Consider the following 25,698-nt stretch of genomic DNA (forward strand, 5'->3'; position numbering starts at 1 on the left):
CTCCTAGACATTCCTTTCTTGGCTTTAGTAATTGAGGCATTATAGCACTCCCTTGCTTCCCTCTGATTTCCCAACACGCGTCCTACCCCTGCGTCTGTTGGGAACTTCATGGCCAGATGCCATATTGAGGTGACAGCTCGAAGGTCAACCAGTATGGGTTTTCCGATCACAGCTGTTGTGAAAATTAATATACGCAAGTATACGCAGTCACACAAGTAATACAATGATAAGTAAGATCGTCTCCACAGGGATTGCAAACAAAATTCAATGTAAAACCAACTAATTAACAACTTAAAATAAATGGAAAATATGGGAATGATTGAGAAATGAATCTAAATTTAAATGACTGTAAGTAAAACCTGCTTAAAATGTGGCTACAATTACTGGAAAAATAATTGCAAGAAAAAGTATCTATGGAATGATAGACTTGAATAGCTAAATCCCCCCTATGTCTAATCTGCCCAGTTGTTACAGCATTTCGTTCAGCAAAGTTGCACAGAGTTAACAGAATTCTAGAATTGCTCGTGAGATTTTTCCAGAACTCACTGATTATGTTCTACCACTTAATTTAATATATTCCTATATTTAATCAGGTTGCAGAACATCAATTAAACACCAATTCTCAAGTTATGCAAGGTAGTAAAATATTCCTATCTTACTTACTAAGAACAACCTAAACATGGAAGTTCTCTTGCATCATCCAAGTTATATCCACTAGATTTAGCCTTTCTAGAACCAAATCTAGCTTAGCAAATTGTTACTCATGGCCACTTAATAACAATTAAATAACAGTAAGCTCACTTGAATGAACAAAAGCAAAATTGCTAAACTCATGCATTCACATTAATTAATCACAAGCTTAGGGGTTCATAGCCATCCAAGTCTTAAAGGAGCTTAGCTCATGTTCAAAACAGAAAATAAAATATAAAATAAAATCTGTTCTCCCATGGAAACTACTTTGTCTTTACAAAATTATCAAAATCCAAGTTTAAAAAGAAGGGAAGAAAATAGAAGAAGACGAATAGAAGGTGGACTAAATGAAGCTTCGGCCTCCTCCTTCTTTTCTCGATGGTTTCCTCTTTTGAATACTTGGTTTTCAGTACTATCCTTTTCTACAACTCTTTTCTCCTCTAATGGCAGCATCACACATGTGTTCTATTCAATCCTCTTGGTGGCTGGTACTTCCTTTTTTTTTTTCTATATCTCCAGGGTACAATTTCATTTACCCTAATTAGAAAGCCCACTTTCTTCTCTTTGGCCCACTAGTCCAATCCACATCAGCCAGCAGACATAATTTTAAGTGACTGCCACATAGGCGCTGAATTAGATGAAGAAATTCCTGCTGGTATTTTGTCCACGTCATTTCCCAGTACCCAAAAATGCTATAGCATTTTGTTCTCCAGCAAAACAGAAGCATTTCTAGCTTTAGTGTTCACTTTGGCCTCGAATTCCTGTCTTTCCCTTGGCAATTCAAAAATTCATTTCCTAAACAACAAAATAAACAGAATTAATTAATTAATTACATTTAACACTAACAACTTAAAAGACTCCTAAATTAGTACACTAACTAGAAAAGAAAGATAAAAACTAATCAAACTTCAAGTTTAAAGTTAATAAAAATAACTCTATACCATAGAGTTATCAACAACATTGTAAGTAGAAGGACAATCGACTACTATGAAAGTAGTGAGTAATGTCCTGGTAGCGGGTGTTGTACCTGCTATTACCGGAAATCTGATTGACCCTGTTGGAACGAGTCCTTCACCAGAGAAACCATAAATTGTTTGGTTGCAGGGCTCCAAGTCCTTGACGGACAACTTCATGCGTTCCAGCGACGATTTATACAGGATGTTGACGGAACTTCCTGTATCGACCAGTACTCTCTTTACCATCATATTGGCAATTTGAACATCCACGACCAGCAGATCGGAATGTGGGTATCAGACATGCTGGGCGTCGCTATCAGAGAAGGTTATTTCATCGTCCTCTGACCGAGCCTTCTTTGATCCCCGATCCTCCACAGTCATCATCTCGATGTCCTGGTCGTGGCGTAGGGTCTGAGCATATCGTTCCCTTGCCATTTTGCTGTTTCCCGCAAGGTGCGGGCCGCTGCAGATGGTGAGCAAAGTGCCGGCTACCGGATCAGGCTGCAAAGGTGGCGAGCGTTGGCGTGCAGATGCCTGCTCGTTGCCACCTGGAGCCTCTTGTTGGGAAGTTCCCGAGGCCCGTACGTAGCTTCTCAAGTGCCCTTATATGATAAGGAACTCGATTTCGTCTTTCAGCTGGTTACACTTGTTCGTATCGTGTCCGTAGTCGTTATGAAAATGACAGAACTTGGTTGTATCTCTTTTCAACATTTCTTTTCGAATGGGAGCAGGTCTTTTGTAAGGCACACTGGAGCTTGTGGCCTGATACACCTCTGCTCGAGACTCGACGAGGGTAGTGTAGTTAGTGAACCTTGGTTCATAACGGTTGCCCTTAGCGCGCTTGTTCTCGAAGGTAGAGGGTTCATTATGGGGCCTCTTTCCCCCATTCTTGCCATTGCCGTTCCCGTTGCCTTTGCCGTTGGGTTTCGTCCCATTGGCGGATTTGGCGGGATCTTCTTTGGGCCCCTTGTTCTTTGCTGGCGACTTGCCTTCATTGGTAATTGCGTCCTCGAGCTTGATGTCAGCTCGATCTAAATATTCTTGGGTAGTTTTAACCCCATGTTTCCTGAGGCTATTCCAGAGGGGCGTATGGCGCCTAACTCTTGCAGTTAGGGCCATCATTTTGCCTTCATCGCCCACAGTCTTGGTTCCTGCTGCGGCGCGCATGAAGCGCTGAACATACTCCTTCAAGGGTTCCCCCTCCTTCTGGCGTATCTCAACCAGTTGGTTTGCCTCAGTTGGGTGCACACGACCCGCATATAGTTTTCCGTAAAATTCCTTTACGAACATCTCCCAAGATACAATACTTCCAGGAGGGAACTTAAAGAACCACTCCTGTGCAGCATCAGAAAGTGTTGCAAGAAAGATCCTGCACCAAGCGTCTTCGGACACTTTCTGAATGTCCATCTGTTTCTCAAACTTGTTGACATGAGATACCGGGTCACCATACCCGTCAAATTTTGGAAGCGTGGGCATCTTAAACTTACTGGGAGTTTCTGCCACAGCTATCCTTTGAACGAAAGGAGTGCCTCTTCTCCAATCGTACTCGATGTGAGACGTCCTTCCCCCGACCAGCTGTTGCACTACCTGGTTCAGGGCGTCTATCTGGGCCTGTACGGCTTCAGGAATCGCCGGGGCCTCTGCTGCTGGGGGGATGTATTCATCATGCCGTTCCCGGTGGTCATTGAGTACTTCCCTTAAGTCTTCGTCTCTTCGCTGCTGCTCGCTTGCTCCGAGCCGGTTAAAGACGTTGTTTTGTCTGGGCTGCGCCAGCGTTATGTCTCTCTGGTTGGTCTTCCCTAGGTGGTGGGCTTCTACCCTCACCTCTCTCTTCATTTCTCCGACCGGCGTTTCCTCTGCCTGAGTCGGCCTCATTGTAACCATGGCCATCTCTGAACCTTGATTGGCTATGGTGGGACCGACTGTCCCCTCGGTTGCCTCCTCGGGCTGGAACTTCCCGAGCGTTAGAGGGTGGCTTGCGTTGGACGGTAGGTCCCCGTGCATTATCATGCCATGGGGGGCCCCGAACCGCAGAGCTTATCTCTGAGTTCCTTCTGTTGCCAAAAGGACGCTGCCCCTTGCTCGGTGGATTCGGCTCCTCACCCCTATAGCGTCTAGGACTACGGGGCTGATGCCCGGCCCTATTCTGCCTTGGTTGCGGGGGATTGCCTCGGCTAGCCTGGGATGGAGGTTGCATCTCAGGATCCTTTGGGCTCATTGGCTGGATTGGGGGGCTAGGATTGGGACCCCTTTGGGGTGGCCCATTTGAGGGTTGATTAGGCTGTGAGGCAGGTACAACCTGATTCCTAGCCAACTACAGGGCTGCTTCGAGGGCTGCCATGGCCTCCCTCTGACGACGATTCATCTCCGCCTATCTTTCACTTAGCTCCTGGCGCTGACGCTCTATCTCTTGCTGCTGCCGCGCCATAATCTCCACAGTGCTCTCTTGACTAGCCCTCAGATTGGCCAATTCATCTTGTAATACCCCCAGGGTATTTTTCAGCATTTCGGAGTCTAGTTCCTCCTCATCGAACTCCAGATGTGGCTCATTTTCAGCCATGTTTGGGGGAGGAGGAGGTTGAGATGGTGCAGCACCAGCCGCCTGCCCAATCTTCTTTGTTGTTTTTGCCATTACTGCTTCAACAATCTTGAGTTCGTCTCTCAAGGAAAGCACCAGAATGTTGACCCTCGTTTTGGCCAACTGACACGGAGTCGGATATTTGATATGACAAAAAGTATTGAAGCAGATCTAATGGAGAAACAATAAATAACACAACGATATTATAGTGGTTTGACCCTAAGAATTGGTAATGACCTACGTCCACTTAAGCTATTATTGATATTGAATCTCAAAGGCGTGATCAAAGAACTAGGGTTCTCTGAGTTTCACAGACCTTAGAGAGGTGAATGATACAATCTTAATATGATGGCTCTAATTCTCTTGTAAAGTCTGAACTCAAGTTAGCCAAAAAGTCCCCTTCCTTGAGCTATTTCTTTTTATTTATAGGCTCAAGAAGGATTACATGAATCAGTTACATATATTCTTTCTGATAACTCTACAAAATAGAGTTATTTTACCATGTTTTACATGCTAATTGTTGCTTAGTTCATGAGTTTTTAATTAACTTATTAAGTTTTTATGTAATTTTTAATTTATTAGTCTTATTGTAGTTTTCTAGATTTTTATATGTTTTTATAGATATGTTATTATAATATGTTGTAGTTTAATTATTTAAAATTAGTATTGTTAGTTTGAATGCTAAAAATATGATTTTATTGAAATTAAATGTTATGTAAATTAAATTTTAATTAATGTTTTCATGGGAGTTATATGATATATTTTATTAATGAAAATATTTAATTTTAATTTAGTTTATAATTTATTGTGTAGGAAAATTATTGCCATTGAAAAGCAAGAAAATCAAAGGAAAGATGGTAATTTTGAAAGAAAGTAACAAGAAAAATGGTGTTTCTCCAAAAGCCCAACCACGTGAGGCCCACTCTAGGCCCAACCCGTGGCCCCCCCTCCAACACCCAACCACCACATTGCTGCCATTTCCCTTATTGAGCCCAACAAAAATGCATTTTGTCCCTTTGTCCCCTATGACAAAAATGCCAACTTTTTACCCTTTTTCCTACACATTTTCACCACAACATCATCATTACACCCTATAATTTACCTCTACATACCATATTTATTTTATTTAATTAATCTAATCAATTTAATTAATTTAAATTGATTATTTTAATAAACTCACTTTGGCTATAAATATGGACTTTCAAGACCATTTTTGGGGTGCTTAATTTTTTGGTTACCATCTTTTTCTCTCATTTTCTCTCTACCATTCTCTCTTCCATTTGGGTTTTTCAAGAGCATTTTGCAAGTATGTATGTCATTTATTTTGTAATTTATATTCTAGTTATGTGCTTCTAATCTTTTTCATAAGATTATTAAGATCATGATGAAGCAACTTGTAACTAGGTAATATTTATGTTGTATGTTGATTTCCCTTGTAATGCAACAAAGTCTATGGATTTTTCTTCTTCATATATTTCTTTCATCTTAAATATCTTGTATTTTAGATTGTTAGAACATTTTTACACTTTGTTCTTCATTAGTGCATAAACATAATATTCTTTGTGTAAGATGTGTCATTAAATTGTACACATCCATGCTTAGAACAAAAATATTATGTTTTGCCTTATAAATAATGTTCATTGATTTATTTGCTATTTCATTAGATTGATTTACACTAAATGCTTTGAAATTATAATTTTGAAAAGTGAAGAAAAATCCTATCTTTTTATAAGAAAATTGTGCTTAAAATTATAAATATTTTTGGAAAATGATAGTTTAAATTATTTTAACTATCACTAAAACTTGGGAATCAATATACTAATAAATATTATTAAACTTACATTTTGTGGATTCTAGTATCTTAATAATCTTTTCTTTTAATACTTATTTTCAACTCATTATTGGTTTATTTTCATTATCTTAAAAAGCTTTATTTTTCAATATTTCATTTTATGTTCATACTATTAAAACTCATCAATCTTTGGAACTAGGTTAGAATTTATTACTTTTGATTTAAAATAGTTTCATTTTCGATTTTAGACAACTCCTTTGGGTTCGACATCCTTGCTTACGATCACTATTCTATATGGACGATTCGTGCGCTTGCGATATATAAATTTTTAAACATACCCGTTTTGGGTCCATCACTTTCCTAATTAGTCGGATATTCAGGAAATCATGAGAGACAATGTAATGCCGCAAATTTCCTAATGAGGTTTAAGACCTTGGTTAGGAGGCCGGGAGGGCCATAATTGATTTATTATAGTATTTAATGATTATATGCATGTTTATGTGAATTATATTATTATATGATGGTGAATGCATGCATATGGGCTCATATGTTAATTATGAGGTTAATTTGGTAATTTGGCCACTGTGGGCGTAATTGTATATTTTGGGTGCATGTTTGTGATTGACTAATATAGCCACATTATAAGGTGGATTGGTTCGAGCTATTCGACATGAGACGATCATGAGATGTAAGTGTTCGGTCTAGTCATAACGGGTTTAAGTTCGGGGCTCGGGGTGAGTCTCGGGGTGAATTTAATGATTAGAGCGTTACCGAGAATTAAAGGGTAACAGGATATGATTTAATGGTATTTGGGAATATTGAGAATAGTAGGAATTGGAGAGCGTTAATTATAATTAACGAGATAGGTTGTAAAGGACGATTTTACCCTTGAGAGTGTTTAGAAGCCTTTAAAAGACCTAGGGGCATTTAGGTCATTTGGCTTGGATATGCATGAGGTTTAGAAGGCTGTGGAAGGCAGAGTAAAACATAGCCTATCCTCTCATTCTCTCTTCCATCCCGTACAAGATTTCCCCTTCTCTTTTCTTTGAATTTTGAGAGCCCAAATCAAGAAGTTAAGCTTGGAAATCAAAGGTGGCAGCTAGGGAACCTGTAGCAATCATCAAAGGGGATTCAAAACTGTGTTTAAGGTGAGTTCTAGCCAATGAATTCAGGTGTGCTCTGTTTTCAAGTTTTGGTTTTCAGCTTTTGATTCTTGTGAGAAGTTTGGATTCAAAGGGGTTTTGATGGGTGATTAGATTGGGTTTTGATGAGGGGAGGTTATGGGTGGTGTCTAGAGGTTTGAATGAGTGTTTGGAAGGGCTTTTGGGCTAATTTGAGGGGCTGGTTCTAAGGGAAAACGCAGGGGCAATTCTGAGTTCGCGTGCTGGTTTTAGGCTGAACTGGGCTCGGTGCCGCGGCACGGCTTTTGCGTGCTGCGGCCCAAGCGTGTCTGGTAGATGGGGCTTGGAGGCGTGCCGCGGCACAGCTTTTGGGGGCCGCGGCCCTTAAGGCCAAATTTGCTAAAAAGTGGTTTTTAGCTTAGGGATTCTTACCATAGGCCTCGGGGTTGGACCTAGTACCCGGTTGGGTAGTATTTGAGGTCTCGGGGGCTGGGATTTGGTTTGGGAACCCTCAGTTATCATTTTTATTAATGATACCTTATATTTGGTTATGACCAGGTGACCGCTAAAGGACTAAAAGTTGATCGTTCTCAAGGGTCGTTCTTTTAATCGTTCTAGCTCGGCTTTGAGGTAAGAAAACTGCACCCTGTGTATATGTGACATGCATGGCTATTATGATGCATGTTAGTTGATTAATGAGTATGACATGCATGGCTATTATGATGCATGTTAGTTGATTAATGAGTATGACATGTGTGGTTATCATTGATGCATGTCGGTTGATTATTATGTATGACATGCATGGCTATTCTTGATGCGTGTTGGTTGACTATTAAACGTGACATGCATGGCTGTTATAGGTGCATGACGGATTGTTGGATATATTGCATACGGTGCATGAGAAACATGTGATTAGGACATGCTTTGTATACTGGGTATGAGATTGTTCAAAGCTTGAGCCTCTGTGGTTGTGCATGGTCCTAATTGTACTGGTATCTGTTAGTGAGCATGCTAAATACCTTGTTTATGGATATTGAACATGTGATATATGATTAGTGGCATGTCTTACTCGTGAACGACACTGACTAGTCAGGGACCGACTCTAAAGTCGATGATCACGCATTGAATAACTCTATAGCATTAATGCGGGACCGACCCTAAGGTCGAAGAACTATTAAGCGCTTGCCTGGTCTACGACCCGATGTTTATGGCCAAGGTATATGACCCCGGTGACTGTTTGTCACATGGCCAAGGGACGCTATCCATTGCACGACTCTAGGGTCGGGAGGAAGGTTATGTTGGTGACCATTCACCATGCACCTGTCCTAATCAAACTTATGAAAGGATCACTTGTCAGTTAAGCCCTGGTGACCCTATCGTCACATGGCTAGAAGGAGCGATGCTCAATATTGTGACTTTTGGCTATTGTCACCTATTTGTTTGGACTGATAGTCCTGAATGATTATTATGATCGTTGTTGATATTATATCATGCTTTATTGTGTTTTTCTTGCTGGGCTTCGGCTCACGGGTGCTACGTGGTGCAGGTAAAGGCAAGAGGAAGCTGGGCCATCCTTGAGCTGGAGAGCTTAGGTGATGACGTGTACATATGCAGCTGCTCGTCCGCCACGGCCGAGGTTTAAAGTGGAACTAGGGTTGAACCCTGTTTTGCCGCTTAGAACGGCCTGTTGTAAATATTTTCTGTAATAAACTCTGAGACTTATTTTCGGGATCTCAATGTATAAATTAAACGTTCTAGTGAAACGTTACATCCTAACCAAAGTTTTTAATCCCTAAACCGCTAATCATACTTAGTTCACGATTTTGGCCAAATGACTCGATTAGCGAGTTTAGCACTGTTTACAAGGCACACCGTAACGGTCCCTGGAGTTTGGGGCGTTACAGACAATCTCGGATATGATCATAACTGCATAAGATTTTTTCCAAATATACGGAGTATACGACCAAGCTGGTCGTATATAAAGTTCAAATGTTACGCCATGGGAATCTCTCTGGTCGATGGTCAAACAGGACTTCTGCCAGGTGTTAGCCACGTGTTGAAAATGCCTGCCACGTTACCCATATCTGCTTTTTGGATAACAGTTTTTATGAATTTTTATTTTGTGAATCTTGTCCAAAATTTCATGAATGCATTTTGTTTCTTGGAAGTTTACCGATCTATTCTTGGAACAATAGTTTTTTTATTTATTGGAGGACACATCTATATAAAATTATTGAAAGAGTTAAATTATAATACAAATCATTACTTTAGTTCGAACAATAATTCAAAAGAGATTAAACTACATGTAGTCATCTTAATAACTTGGTCACATATTGTCCATAATGTGTCACATACCACAATACTTAAATAATTAATGCAAAATATTTGCTTTAGATGATAATATCTTAAAGATACAATGTCCAACTATATGTGGTAATTGTAATCATTCCCAAATGATTCTTGTATTGAATAATGGACTTCACTGTCACGATCCATGAATTCATCCTTTGATTCTATACATATGAGATTATTATTGCTATGCACAACATGGTGATTGGTTAAAGTTAATATTCATCTCAATTATTCTAATTTCATAATATTAAAATTAGAATAATTTTAATATTGACTATTTAGCTTTAGAATATTAAAATTAACTATTTAGAGTAAGCTAGTATTAGTGATCATATCAAATAATATTGTTAATCACAAAAGCAGTTAATGGGAAATACAATAATTGATGTAATTTAATATTCTTTCTAATGTATTTTAATTTAAAATAAAACACGTGGGACACTTTAATTTTAATCATTAATACAAATAATTGCATTATTACATGTTAGAAACATACATTTTTTTAGAAGAGATTTCCATTCCCCCATATGTGCCTTAGTAATATTCTATATGGGGTGGCCTAGACCCTTTTTATTCTATTTGGCACATATAGATTTGAGTGTTGCTATTTGGCATCTTAAGTTGTCCAACACCACACGAAGTGTCGCCTTATGATTGATTAGCAATACCTCATAATCCTAATTAAATTCAAATAAGTAGAACCCAATATTGGATTACACCAATAGCGTTATGCTACCTACTTGTGGTGTTGGGCACCAGTATTATCCCTTAGCAATTATCTAAATATTCCTAAAACAATTGTTGATGAAAAAACTAAAAACTAAAAATATAATAATAATAATAATAAGGATTTATACTTTTTTGGACCCTGTGTTTTGTCTCATTACCTGTTTGGACCTTATGTTTTGACAAATTACTTTTTGGACCCTGTGTTTTCTAAAATAGTTCAAATAGACCCCTAAATCCGATTTTGATAAAAAAATTTTGAACTAAAATTACAATTAATTAATCAAACTAACAACTTAGAACAAAAATATAATCATTCTGTCTAAGAACTGTGTTGTTATATTCAATTTTTTGTTCATTAAAATCAAGTTTAGGAGTCTATTTGAACAATTTTACAAAACACAAGGTCCAAAAAATTATTTGTTAAAACACAAGGTCCAAACATGTAATGAGGTAATAATTCAATCGGGGTAGTTGCCGAACCATACCACATAGTTCCAGCAACTCTAAAAGCTGCAAAAAAGATCGCAATGATACTACAGGAAAGGACAATTTCAATATTTTCCATACGTAATTCTTTGTATAGACGTTGGGGTGGACGGACACTAAGATGGAATAGACCCGCTGTCACAACCCGAGCCCTAGGCCGTGGCAGATTTGTAATATCCATAACTTGGGTGGTCAAAGGTCAAACTTTGAACCTCGGTGGAAAATAGTCTTTATAAATGATCCTTTAATTTATATTAAATATTACTATAATTATAAGTCGAAACAATGGAATAACTCCTATAATTATATATGAAAATATTACGGATAAAAGTAGGATCATTTATCTTAATACATAGAATAATAATATCCCAACAGTTATGTAGTCACCAAACAATTAAATTTAATAAGTCATAAAATATCCGAAATAATACTTAGCATCCACCATTCCTCATTCCTAACTAAGACATAGCTAATTTAGATGTACAGACCGATAGGTTCCAAATTAAATACATACAATGTTCAAAAGATAGGACTGTGGCTCTAAACACCTTGGCTTCAGCAACAATTCATACTTTTCCACGTTCGCTTCACTAGGCTCCTGGAATGGGAAAGATAGGGGTGAGCTTATAAAGCCCAGTAGGAAAGCAACTAACAACATCAGACTCAAAAGTTCAATAAAAACCCCTGCATGGTTAGCTTTTTAAAACAAAACATACATCATCATGTATAAACCAAAATAGAGAGACCACAAATAATCATAAGAGCATAGCTACAAGTGCACATCACACCGTCCACTAGATCCCTAGTTCCCGTTACCCACCATAGAAAATCCGACATCCTAAACCGGGTAGCCGAACCTGATAACCACCACAAGGGGGAGGCTCAGAACACTTCCTGTATACAGATACTAGGTCTTTACACCTACAGGTGAGTGGACACCTGATCTACCTATGATGACACAGAGACTAGGTCGTGAAACAACAACGTGCACCAATCATGACCACTATGGCTCTCATCAGTATAACCAAATGCAGGTAAACATTAAAAGAAACAAACATATTCCCTTTATATTTTAGAAAATTGGGCAGCATAACAGCTACATTTGAATAAACCCAAAAATCATAACATGCATAAATAAGTGAACAAAAATATATATTTGGCACTCGGTGCCCTCAGAACAGATCAGAAAACATGCAGGTTAAGTTTTCAATTTTTCAAACATTTTATAAATATCAAAATTGGAATATGTTGAATGCAATTTAATATGAGTAAAATAAGTCCAATAGTCTAGTTGAGTCCCTACCTCTTTAGAATTTAATCCGAGCCCAAAGCAACGCTCCTAAGCTTATCGATGATCTTAGAATGATTTAGTCTGATTTTAATATCACGCTTTTCCTACGTGCACCAAATGAGCAAACGATTATCATCATATCATTCCTTATTCAAAATCGTGTCCAATGACATATAATATGATCATATTTAAAATTTCAAGTTCCGGAACCTCACCCAAGCGGTGCACTATAGCGGTTGGTGGCAGTACCGGAAACGTCGACGAATATATGCATAGCATATATCAAAACGATCATCTCGATGAGTACATCACGAAAGTACAGCTCATTCGCCCAAATGACCTCCGGTGTCGCCGGAAAATGCTTCCAAAGGGGCGAAGATACCCAAAATCTCGCCGGAGAAAAATGGCGAGTTGACCAGGATGACTTCGTGGGCGACGATCCTTTCACGATGCTGATTCCAACGGTACCACCCATTCGCCGAACGGTGGTCGGAGTTCGCCGGAAAGTCACCTCAAAGTTTGGACGGCAAAACTTCGGAGTGGCCGTACAGGCGCGTCCTTGCTCCGATGGTCACCAAACTTTGGGGTTTCCGTCATCGCCGGTCAGGGAAGCTGCAGCTCCAGCGCGTGTCAGAAATGGAGCTCCGACGGTGGCTGGTCTGAAGCTTGCCGTGGCTGGTTTGGAGAGAAAACAAAGGAAGGAAAAGAAAAAGAAAAAAAAAAAGAGAGAAGAAGAAGAAAGAGAAAGGTTCGGGAGGGAGGGAGAAGAAAAGGAAAACAATCACATATATGATTTTAAATTTTTTTTTTTCCCTCCCATAATTGACTTTTCAACCTGAAAAAGTCTTAGGTTTTACACCCGCCAATATGCCCAAAGTTCCCGTTGCAATACGATGAGAAGCTATTCCTCCCGAAACAAAAAGATCATAACCTTCCACGCCCCATGCTGGATTTACCGCTTGTATACACACTAATAACAATATTAATAACTAAATAAAATCATACATAATAAAGACACTCCCAAAAGCCATTACACTAAATTTACTTCCTCTTATTTTTCCATAAAATCAACAAAGAAATGTAATAGAGAATCCTATAAAACAATCCCCAAGCTACCAAAATAGCCAAATATTCCCACTTATTACTCAGCTCAGTGATCCCTACTTCCTTCAACACATCCAATCCATTCTTCAAACACGTGGTGCTCGTCACATTGAGTCCCACCGCCGTGCTCAGGTTCCCCAACACCACCTCCTTCACGGCGGCCGGTGCATTAGCAAACGGCGTGGCATCGAACATATCCACTCCTCGCTCGAAACACCTTGCCGGGTTTTCGAATTCGCTCCTCATAACAGCCTCGTATGGGTACTTGATCAGAGAAAGGTAATGGAACCAAACCCAGTAATCGGGAATCCGATTCCGGTTGATGAAGAATCCACTCAGGAGGAGGAAGTAGGCGGAGACGGACACCACCACCGTGTACCCGACCAACACGTGAGATACCAACCCGGAGAGGAATACAACTAATGAGTTTCCGGCCCAGAACGAACCTGAGACGATGCAGAGGTAGAAAAGGAAGCCCCGGAGTCCTCCGCCGAGTCCCACTGCCCAAAACGTCGCCGTCGAGAACGCGAGCGAGAGAACCAGTAGGAGTGGGAGGATTGTTATGGCTTGGGAGAGAGCGTAGGAGAGTCTTCGGTACGAGTTGAAGGCGGTTTCTCTGGTGAAGATGAATCGTTCTTGGAGCAAGAGAGGAAGAGACTGACAGCTCGAGAAGTAAGTGGTGGATATGGCGAAAGCGAAGAATCCCATTCGTTCTCTGATCCCTTTTGGAGAATCGTCGAGACGCCAATAAATGGTGGCCAGTAAAAGACCAGTGGTTAAAACAGTGATCAAACGAGTCACGAATAGTTCTGGGGTTCTCCGAGAATTGAGCATCGAACGCTTCGTCAGAACCAGCGTTTCAATCCATATGGGGTTCGCGAATTTTCGGATACCGGAGACTTTTCCGTTGATCGGGCTGCTTATGCTTTCGTTGTTAGATGTTATAAACTTTCCTTTGGAAATGCCCGCCTTTAATGCTTCTTTGAGTAGTGGAACCTGACGATAGTCGGCGCCGGAGCTGGAAAGATTGTTAAACTCCACCAAGCTGGTGATTCCGGTGGGAGAAGCTTCGAGCTCAGAAATCATATCGAGCATGAACTCGACTTGGTTAGCGTTTTCCGGAATCGGGTGGCCGAAAGCAGAGCAAAATTCAGTAAGGTTCGTGGAAGAACCACTGTAAGCTATTTTCCCGCCGGAGAGGAAGATCAAACGGTCGAGCAAGCCAAGAATACGGTAACTCGGTTGGTGTACAGACATAACGACGAGGCTTCCACTCTCGGCGATTCTTCTCAAAACTTTCACCACCATGAACGCACTAGTGGAGTCGAGTCCCGAAGTGGGTTCATCTAGGAACAGAAGAATCGGGTCGTGAATCACGTCGACGCCGATCGAAACTCGTCTCCTCTCTCCGCCGGAGACTCCACGATGGCCCTCGTCGCCGATTATGGTGTTGGCAGCGTTTCGAAGCCCCAACTGATCTATCAAAGACTGAACTCGTGCCTTCTTCTTCGACTTGGGTAGCGACCTCGGAAGCCGGAACTTTGCCGCGAAAGTGAGCGTTTCTTCCACCGTAAGCATCGGGTACAAGAGATCATCTTGCATTACGTACCCAGTAATGGCCTTCGAGAGCCGCGAGTCTACGAACTCTCCGTTCAGAGTTATGGTTCCTTTCAAGCTCTCTTTCTCAATTCTATTAGCGAGAGCATCGATCAATGTCGTTTTTCCCGAACCACTTGCTCCCAACAGTGCCAGAATCTCGCCGTCGTAAGCTTCTCCGGAGATGTTATCCAGAATCGTTTTCTCTTCCGGTGGTACGGACGTGCTCCGCCGGAATACGTTGAACTTGTTCGGACGACGAAGCTTGACACTGTAAGTGAGGTTACTGAAGCAGAGCACAAAGGACAGTGGCCGCTCTGGTTCGTTTCCGGTGACATTACCGGCAATGTCAATGACTTGTTGTTCTTCTTGTAAAACGATGTCGTTTTTGGGTTGAGACTCAACTAATTCCATTTCCATTTCCATTTCTATATAGATTTCTCTAACAATTAAAACCAAAGTAATGTTACTCTAAAACACATTTATACAAATTGCACTTCACTACAAAACAACTTGAAAAGAAGTTTCCTTTTCTTTAAGTTTTGATTATCATGCATGTACGTACGTATAAATTTAAGAAAGTTTTCTTTTTCTTTAAGTTTTGATTATTTTATATATATAAAATAATTAATTATTGTCACGTGGGTCAGATTATATTTTTCTAAGTTTTGATTATTTTATATATATATAAAATAACTAATTATTGTCACGTGGGTCAAATTATATTGTGAAATAAGGTGGTAACGTATACGTATAAACTTAAGAAAGTTTTCTTTTTGATGGGTTTTGGTGATTAGCTTGGTTCCAAAATGTACATTATGATGATTGTTATTAGAAGGAAATGGAAAAATAAGAAGACAAAAGAATAGCTATTGAATTTACAAGATAATATAGTTATCGTAAATGTGAAACCTAGCAATTTCCATATATAAAATTATGTGATGTTTGATGTCAAAACATCATATTAAGCAAACCAATTATATGTAAAAGCTTAGTTAGTTTGAAACTACAAATAGAACCAGCCAAAGAAAGTTACACATAGGATGCACATTTTTTCCATGGGGACGGGCCCGAGTTTGGGGTGAGGAATCCCCGTCTAAATGAGGAACAGAGATAATTTTCAATTCTTGAATGTTATATGGGGTGGGGATGGAGATAACACTTCCCGCCCCGACAGGGTCCCGTTTAAATTTTTATATATTTTTTTATGTGTTATTATAGTATAGTAGTAATTTTTTTTTAATATTTTAAATTTTATTTAGGATAATGTATACTATTTTAAATAATAATTATTGTGAAATATTTTAATTTACATATAATTTATGACTTTTATTTTAAAATTTATTTTTTAAATAAATGGGTTCACCGTGGGTTCCCTGCCCCCCAATAGGGGATTCCTCACCCCCGCCCTTGATGAGGAATAAGCAGGGATGGGGCGGAGACGGGATTAAAAATATAAATGGGGATAGGGATGGGGAACACTACCTGCCAATTCCCCACTCCGTATGCATTACTAGTTATATATAAAATAATTTATTTGCTTAAATAAGGAAAAGCTAATTTAAAGAGCTTGCGGTTAAGGTAACGACTTCGGGCATGGCCAGTTCCCATAGTATGACGGGCGGTGTGTACAAGGCCCAGGAACGAATTCATCGCCACATGGCTGACCGACGATTACTAGCGATTCCGGCTTTATGTAGGCGAGTTGCAGCCTACAATCCGAACTGAGGACGGGTTTTTGGAGTTACGCACCCTCACGGAATCGCGACCCTTTGTCCCGGCCATTGTAGCACGTGTGTCGCCCAAGGCATAAGGGGCATGATGACTTGATGTGATCCTCACCTTCCTCCGGCTTATCAGTTACACTTGAGAAAGGGATAATTGGAGATCAAATATTGGCTGGTTTAGTCATATAAAAATTAAAGAGTTAATCTAAAATTAATATCTAATTATTTTAAAGGATACTCTAGAAGAAAATATAAATGATGAGAGGCTATGCACACCATTCTGAATGTATTTAATGTGTAACAAATATAAGAGGATGAAAAAATAGTTGTAGTAATTCTTATAAGAGAGAATATAAAATCCTGTAAAATAAGTTTTATATTTTTTTTACACTGCGTTTTGCCTCTTTATCTGTTTGAATTTTGTGTATTTTGTAAAATAATTTAAGTAATCTCTATATTTGATTTTGATCAAAGTTTTTTGAACTAAAGTCACAAATAATTAATCAAATTAACAACTTAAAACAAAAATACTATTATTCTACCTAAAAACTGTGTTGTTGTATTCAATTTTTTATTCATCAAAATTAGGTTTATGGTTCCATTTGAGCTATTTTTTTAAAACACAGAATCCAAAAAATAATTTGTAAAAACACAAGGTCAAAACAGGTGATAAGACAAAATATAAGGTCAAAACAAGTGATAAGACAAAATACATGGTCCAAAAAGTATAAACACCTAGAATAAATTATCTATTAAAATTAGTATTTTTGAATAATTTTTAGGAGTTTAATTAATTTTTATATAACAAATTAAAATGTATTAATTTTGACCAATGATATGCTTACACATTGATGTCTGATTATATTTAAGACAAAATTTAATGTGAGATACCTATTAAGTACGAAATAGTTGAAATAATGTAAAAAAAATTCTTCGCATTTAAGTGTTATATTTATAACAATTTATATATTTTAGCCGCCAATATCCTAAAATTATAATTAGCAAAAACTGCATCGATAGTTTGGTGCTTAATCATGACGATTGAGACGAGTTCAATTATTTGAGGATGCTTTCACTATTCACAATGCTCCCGAGAGCTGTGTTGCGCTAATAGTAACTCTCTTGGCTCCTCACCATTGCTATCTTTTGTGGTCGAGAAGTAGGGCTAGACCTGAGTGGAAGGGGTACTATACAAAATTTATTATTTTTAAAAAAATTATATATAAAATGATTTTTTCAAATTTTTGATGGCCTTTGCACATGTAAAAAAATAGTATTTTAAAAAAAATTAGGCCTCATTGTGTGGAGGCCCTAGACACAGGCCTGATCTGCCTGTGCTAGGGCCGGGCCTGTCGAGAAGGTACAATGTGCTTTGGAAGAGGCACAAGAGGAGCTGCAACAGGTAAGAGCTAAGCAATTTTGAGCAGCAAAGTGAAGAACGTGCAATGTTTATATGTTATATGTGAAGCATTTGCATGGTCCATAAACATGCATGAATACATTATACATGTCTTCTGTTACATAATCTACCCTTAATACAAGATGAAATGATAGTAATTACTAGGTCGTGTAATACATATGTGAGTAATTACACTATATTTTAAAAGATAAAGTGTGTTTGGATGTCAAGTGGTAATTACTTATGAATTCTTATTGTCATGTTTGACAACACAGTAATTACGCAAAAAAATAATATAATATAATAAATATCATATAAAATTGATAGTAATTAGTAATTACACTAAATTCTCACGAGGCTATGAGAATTTGATAGTATAATTGAGTTCCCTTAATTACCTCAAATTGCATTACATGATCAGACAAACACGCCAAATTAATTAATTACCCTGAATTCCACATAATTCCAATATAACAGGTTAGCTTTCCAAGCGCACTCTAAATATATGTACATTTACGCATAACATTGTAATGATAAACAATCGCTATTATGTGCATGCGTTTAGAAATATTAGTGAAAGCCAGAGTCAAAAAATGAGTTTGGCTATCAAGTAGGGTCGTGTCTGAGTATAAGCGGACTAGATCCATGCTCGAGATCTCAAATTTAAGAAATACATTAATTTTTACATAGAAAAGCTTCCTAAGTTTAGAAAAATATCGTTTTATGTATAAAAATTAGAAAAATAACATTTTTTTTTTCTTTATTTGTCTTAGGATCCTAATTTTATAAGAAGGGTATAATATTCATGGGAATATTGGTGTCATGGTGTTGAGTGGGAATGTTGGGAGACTTTGGTTTCTTTTGAAAGCAAATTCTCTGTTTCAATGCCAATAGCTCTGCCAGCCTCATGGACTCTTCGTACAGCTTTCATTGCCTGAAAGAATCTTTCAAATTAGTTTGAAACTCATTTGAAAAACCAAAGTTCAGATGCTTGAAAAGATGGATTACCAAATAGTTGTGAGAGTGAGACTAAGATTGATTGTGAAATGTGTATAACAGCTTCAATTTTTTTTCATTATCTTATCAAGTTACAACATCAAAACATAAATCTTAAACTCTTCTTATATTAGTCTAAAAATCTAAACAATAACCTTGGATATAGTTCCTTGAACGTGTAAAAACTAAAAAATTTGTTGCATAGCCACTTAGCTAGGCCTAATAGTACTCCCAATGGGTGTTCTATTCCATCTTTTAAAATACCTCATCGAAACACACATTTTTCTATTTTACCTCTAAGTTTTACATTATACCATACATCAGTTTCTCTATATATTTCTTTACATCATTTAAATATTATATCTTAAAACATATTTTATTACTTAAAGTAAAATAAAATAATTGAAAAAGAAAAAAGAAATAATAAATATATACTAAATGGAGAGAGAAAAGTTATAAAAATATATTAAAATATTATATAAAGGATATGTAAATGTAGATATGGATTAATTGGAGTTTGTGCATAGCTATTATAAATATATGTATAAAAGAGCTGATGGAAGATGTTTTTATGAGTTTTAGCTAAATATTATAAAAAAAGTGTATTACAAAATATATCACCAAAACATACATTTTTATAATTTACCTCAAAACTTTTATATTATACCATACATCTCCTTCTCTATTTTTTCTCTACATTATTTATATATTATATTTTGTAAAATATTTTATTCATTTTAAGAAATAAAATAATTAAATATAATAGTATCACACTCATGTATATATACAAAAGTTTATAAAAAATAATAATAAAATATTTATAGCTTGATGAATAGTATCTCACTACATATAAAGAAATACTATTCATTTAGGTAAAAAAATATAACTTTACATCATCCATTGGAAGGCTAACTATTTTTTCTCTATATTGTAAAGAATAACACATTTTAGCTCATCCATTAGGAGTGCTCTAACACATTAGACAAGTTCATCACTTCATTACATAAACTCTAAGAGCACTCCCAACGGAGTAGCTATATTTACTATATAGCTAAATTATAACTAAGGAGTACTAAAAATTCATACAATAAATGTTTTATCCTTGTCTATAGTGTTTAGCTAGATTTATGTTACACTATTTATTATGTAAACATATTATATTATTATCTCTCTTTATATATATATATATAAACATAAATAAAACTTATATATTTATAGATTTCATCTTTCTTTTTCTTTCTATATATATTATATATATTTATATACATATTAAAAGAGTTTTATCTATATTTTATATAATATTATTATATTTAATCTTTTAATATATTTTATTTTTATTTTAGCACAACATTACATATACTTAATACAAAATATGACATTTTATAATATTAATAATTAGAATAAAAAAATATAGATTAGTATTGAAAAATATATAGATTAATAGTTAAAGAAAATATTTGAAATGAATAAAAAATGTTTGAAAATATAATATTTAAATGATATAGAGAAAAAAAAATAGAGAAGCTGATGTATGGTATAATGTAAAACTTAGAGGTAAAATAGAAAAATGTGTGTTTTGGAGAGATTTTAAAGGATGGAGTAGAGCACACATTGGGAGTGCTCTAAGAGCACTCACAATGAGTGAGTTATAATAGCTAAAATTATAAAATTTAGCTCAAAATCATCAAAAACACACACTCCACGGGATGAGCTAAACCGTTTCTCTATTTTAGCTCACTATATTTTTAACTCCACGTGTAGCTAAGACTTACCTCCCATTCAAACATTTTTTATTATTATCTTAGTCATTTTTATTATTTCTCTTTCTAAATTAATTATTTGTTTATTCTTTATTTCATTTTTCTATTATTTTAATTAATAAAGATATTTAAAAATATAATATTTAAATAATGTTGTGAGAAAATATAGAGAAACTGATGTATGATGTGATGTAAAAGTTTGAGGTAAAATATAGTAGATCAGCCATTGGGAGTGCTATAAGAAGATAAAACAAGTACCTCTTTTTCCCAATTTGTGCATGCAATTACAGTGGTAAGTGCTATCACTTGAATAGAAAGTCCACATATTATCCCAATCCAAAGCCCCTGCCAATGAATCTCAATTACTTCATTCACAATTCAAATTTGGACATATATAGATGTAAGTACACACATGTATATATATATATATATATATATATTGGGGTGTTTGACAAAATAACTATTTTGTATTTTTTATAATAACTTTATATAATAGTCTTGTTATGATAATTTTTTTTATAAAATCATCATTGAAACATCTCTTGATACCTTATCAGAAATTCTCGACAAAAGTCATTTTGCAAACAATTATCAAAAAAATATTATTTTATAGTGTAGCATTGTAAAATGACTTATTTTCACTAATTACTCGTATAGAAATACCAACCATGCCTCCGATATGGAAGAAGAAACCAAATAACACAGCTAAAGGAATAGCTACAACATAGTAAGCTCCAAGGTTAATAAATGCGCAAAGCTTTTGCCACCCACACCCTCTTGCAGCTCCTACATTGTTTGTACCATAAGACAGTCACAGAAAACAACAGGGGGAATTTGAATTTGAACTTGAATACTTGTTTCAAAAAGTTATTACCTGAGAGCACACATTGAAATCCATCCAAGAAATCAGATAGTGCAAGAAGTGGCATTATTTTAGCAACATATTGGATAACTTCTTTCTCATTGCTAAAAAGCTTTCCCCAAATAGGGCTTGCTAAGATTGTTACTATTCCTACACAGACACCCTCTGATAAAGCAACCACAATTGCAACGAGTAAAGCTAATCGTGCGCGCTGTGGCTGCCCGGCTCCTAATTCATTCGACACCCTTGTACTGTTGTACAATACACCGCGGTTTTTGGATAGTGGGATTGTATAGGATTCCAAAATACAAGAGAAAAACCGTAGAAGAATGAATGAGTTGATCATTTTACGAGAAAACAAGTTGGATACAAAGTTAATTTTTTTTTTCTTCTTACCATTGACATACATGAAGATAGGGATTAGATATGATAAAATTATCTGGAGTTTTTCAATAGAATTAAGCTATATGATACTGGGGGTTATATAAGTAATTGGATTGTTTTTTTTTTTTTTTAACAAAATCACTCAATGAAAATTGTTCAAATCTATTCTTCAAATGCACCCATGACTAGAGCTAATCACCACCACTTCAATCAATATCATAATACAATAAGGAAAAATAGACAAGGAAATGACAATTAGTGAATTTGAAAGTAGAGAAGGCACTGACCTTATGGTTCCTCCAAGGCCAACAGAGATCATGTATACCATCCACATTGTGTTCACACTAGAACAAAGGAAAATTAATGACAGAAAAATATTGCATGGGATCTATTTCATTTCAGCCAAAATAAAAAACAAGAGAAGAATTAGAGGTCAAAGAGATTATGAATACCTTATTGACAACACAGATGTCTCTAGCTTTGGATTGCTGAGAAGACCAGATAATAGTACTACCATCTCAAATGACCAGTATTCAAAGCTGCCTTAATTTCAAAGTTATCCTTAGTAACATGACAAATAGCAAAATATACATTATATATATAGGACAATTCTTCTATAGGGGCTTTACTTTAAACTCTACCGGTGGGGCTCTCAGTGTTCTCGACCTTTGAACAGTTTTCGGCGCGATTTTTTTTATGACCGTGTATATTGTAGCTATTTAGAGCATCAATGTGATTTTTAGAAAATTCTGAATAGTTTATAGTACCGAAAACTAGGTTCAAACATGTTGTTGCACGCGTGACTAATTTTTTTTATGCGCGTGGAAAGCAACATGTTTGAATCTAGTTTTCGGTACTGTAAACTATTCGGAATTTTCTGAAAATTTGCAGGATGCTCTAAACAACTATAGGGGCTTCACTTTAAGCCCTACCGGTGGGGCTCTTCACTGTTCTCGACTCATGAACTGTTTTCGGTGCGATTTATTTTTTATGACCGTGTATATTGTAGTTGTTTAGAGTATCTTGCAAATTAGTCATGCGTGCAACAATATGTTTGAACCTAGTTTTCAGTACTGTAAACTATTCAGAATTTTCTAAAAATCACGCCGATGCTCTAAATAGCTACAATATACACAGTCATAAAAAAAATTGCGCTGGAAACTGTTCAAAGGTCAAGAACACTGAGAACCCCACCGTTAGGGCTTAAAAGTGAAGCCCCTATAAAAAAATTGTCCTATATATATATATATACTATATGTTTATATGGTTTTTCTGAAACTTACCATATCATTACTGCAGAAGGAATGGCAAGTGTTAAAAAGCTGAAAAAATCATTCAAGGCATCTCTTGAAAAGCCTGTCCAAGTATGTCTGCAAGCCCCAGAGAACTTCACATAAATTGCAAGCAAAAACACATTGAACCAATATGAGATGTTGTTTGCCAAGGCTGCTCCCTTGATCCCAAGGCTAAACTTGTAGACAAGAAGCCAACACACCAAGGTGTGGAGAAGAGTTGTGACCCCAGAGCTTATCATCATAGGGAAAACTATGTTCTGTGTTTGTAAGAATCTGTTGAGGCATTGAAGTAGACCAAAGGCAAACAAGCTCGGGATCATCCAACAGTTGAAAGTTCCCGCGCCAGTGGATATCTCGCGGTCTTGATGCAGCGAAATGAGGATAGTGTCTGTGTAAAACCAGATGAGTGATAGGGGAATGGATAAGGACAGTAAGGTTAGAACTGCTCTTTGCATATGGATTCCAAGTAGATGATGTTGTTTGGCTCCATAGGCTTGTCCACATAGTGTCTCCAAGGCACTTGCCATTCCTAACTTTATAAAGAAAAGGGGTGTTAAAAGAGAAAAGTCTATAATTTTTGGTATGTCTAAACTGCATTCTATATCTTTATAAAGTGGCTTCATTTGAAACCATGGAAGAGTCACTAGGCTGTTGGAAGATTGAAGAAGCTTGAGGTGTTTAGAGGAAGTTTGGAGAAGCTTGAAGTACTAATTTTGTAGAAATGAGAATATTGGGTCTATTTATGTATATCTTTACATATGAAATGATGAATTTTGAAACATAAAAGTTATATTTGGAGGTGGATTGGATAGCTTTTATCTCATCTAATCATCTATTTTCATGTATTTTGATGATAAGAAAAAAATTACTACTTTGTATCTAATTTGTTTTCTCCTATTTTATTCTTCTAAGTTATTTCTCTTATATTTTTTAATCCAATCCAATCCTATCCTATCCTACTTTTCAAAACATTACCAAAATGGCTTAATTTAAAACCAAGCAATTCAACATCTAACATTGTGAAATCCCAGCTGTTAGAAGACAGAAAAGCTTGTCACTAGACTTTTTTAGGCCTTCATTTCAACTATTGAAAAAACAAAGAAATGAGCATTTGGAATGAATTTTAAGACATTTTAGAGAAAACCCACTTACCAAAACACTGAAACCAGTCACTGAAGCAAAAGAGGTGGCCAAAGAGGCACTAGAAAGAGGTAGCTCACCAAGATGACCACTGAACATGATAGTTATCAATTGTATGCTGTTCTGCAGAATACTAACTGCTACAAGAGGCCCTGCTAGCTTCATCTGCTTCTTCGTCTCTTCGATAACTTCAATAGCTTCCAATCCACAGAAATCTTGATCAGATGCTTCTCCATCTCTCACATGGCCATGTTCTTGGTTTGCAGCATATGAAGTTTCTAAAACTAAGCTCTCTTCTCCTTCCATACCTAAAAAAAAAACACTTGTTTTCTTTTGTATAGTTGCTCTTTTAGCATATCAGGGCAGTTCTAAGCTTGGTTTTGATTTGAAAAGAGTGAAAAGAAAAGTTTGTCTTATCATATGAACCAATATTCGTTGGAGTCTTTCAGGTTCTCAAAAATCAAGTTCAAACATAATATATTCATATGAAATGACAAAATTTTAGGTAACTTAGCTGGGGAAGGTGAGATCTAACTTTTTGGCATTTTTTAATCTTTTCTTTTGTCTTGATACTAGTTTTCTTCCAAGCCTTTGCACCATATTTTTGGCTCTAAAATTGCTGAAGAAAGAAGATAGACTGAGACAGGTTTGGATCTTGTATGTTTTTTATGATGATTATTAGGTATACATTTAGAAATTATATTTAAAAATATTTAAAATTATATCTTTGAAGAATAAAAATTGTAAAAATATTAAGAAAACAATAAAAATTAGTTATTTAAATTAGTAATAATAGTTCATTATAACTTATAAACTTTTGCAGTAAATTTTGAGAAGAAACTTAACTGAACTAATGTATGAGGTGAATGCAAACTACTAAATTAGCCTCGATTAAACATTTGTTAGGAATTATATAAAAAAAAATAGGGTAGGTAACCATTTGATACGTAAAGGATCGTTTTGGTACTTTGTGTTTACAATAATGCTTATTTGATGTCCTGGATTTTGAAATTGTACATATTTGGTACTTGTATATTGAAATCATATATATTTAGTATCATAAACTCAAATTTAATTAATAAAATTTTATCAATTTAATTGAACTTCTCTCAAATATATGAGTTCCAAATTCTAATTGATTACTTAATTACATATAATTTATGACAGTTTGTTTATATTGATAAAATTTTATTTATCAAATCTAAGTCTAGGTTACTAAATATGTATGATTTTAAAATACAGGATACCATATGAGCATTATTAAAAAAAAATTAGCACCAAAATGATACTTTGTAATAAAACAGAGTACCAAGTGACTAAATTCCCAAAAAAATATATAGTGTATTTTTCTTAAATACTTATTTACATCATATATTTTATTTAAATACACACTTGTGCTCCATACAAAATATGTACTTAAACAAATTTCAAAATTATTTT

General features: G+C 36.2%; 2 protein-coding genes across 4 annotated transcripts; both read right to left on the bottom strand.

Annotated features, from left to right (window-relative positions):
* Window positions 1-10,952: 10,952 nt before the first annotated feature.
* On the bottom strand, window positions 10,953-15,149 carry LOC133821844 (ABC transporter G family member 6-like). Of its 3 annotated transcripts, XR_009887766.1 has the most exons (3): window positions 12,211-15,149; window positions 12,008-12,099; window positions 10,953-11,302 (listed from the first exon to the last, which is right to left on the bottom strand). XR_009887766.1 is itself a non-coding variant. In XM_062253997.1 (1 exon), the coding sequence occupies exon 1, from the start codon at window positions 15,119-15,121 to the stop codon at window positions 13,037-13,039; it is 2,085 nt and encodes a 694-aa protein (XP_062109981.1). In that variant the 5' UTR covers window positions 15,122-15,149; the 3' UTR covers window positions 12,210-13,036. The 3 variants fall into 3 exon arrangements, 1 of the variants encoding a protein (XP_062109981.1); XR_009887767.1 differs by lacking the exon at window positions 12,008-12,099; XM_062253997.1 differs by lacking the exons at window positions 10,953-11,302; window positions 12,008-12,099 and having other exon boundaries at window positions 12,210-15,149.
* Window positions 15,150-18,368: 3,219 nt separating this feature from the next.
* On the bottom strand, window positions 18,369-24,718 carry LOC133821845 (protein DETOXIFICATION 17-like). The gene is made up of 8 exons (XM_062253998.1): window positions 24,271-24,718; window positions 23,107-23,651; window positions 22,276-22,362; window positions 22,111-22,167; window positions 21,452-21,690; window positions 21,245-21,363; window positions 20,836-20,922; window positions 18,369-18,755 (listed from the first exon to the last, which is right to left on the bottom strand). The coding sequence occupies exons 1-8, from the start codon at window positions 24,562-24,564 to the stop codon at window positions 18,642-18,644; spliced, it is 1,542 nt and encodes a 513-aa protein (XP_062109982.1). The 5' UTR covers window positions 24,565-24,718; the 3' UTR covers window positions 18,369-18,641.
* Between the last annotated feature and the right edge of the window lie 980 nt (window positions 24,719-25,698).

The sequence above is a fragment of the Humulus lupulus genome, chromosome 3, assembly GCF_963169125.1.
Source record: "Humulus lupulus chromosome 3, drHumLupu1.1, whole genome shotgun sequence".
In the NCBI taxonomy this organism is placed as follows: Eukaryota; Viridiplantae; Streptophyta; class Magnoliopsida; order Rosales; family Cannabaceae; genus Humulus; species Humulus lupulus.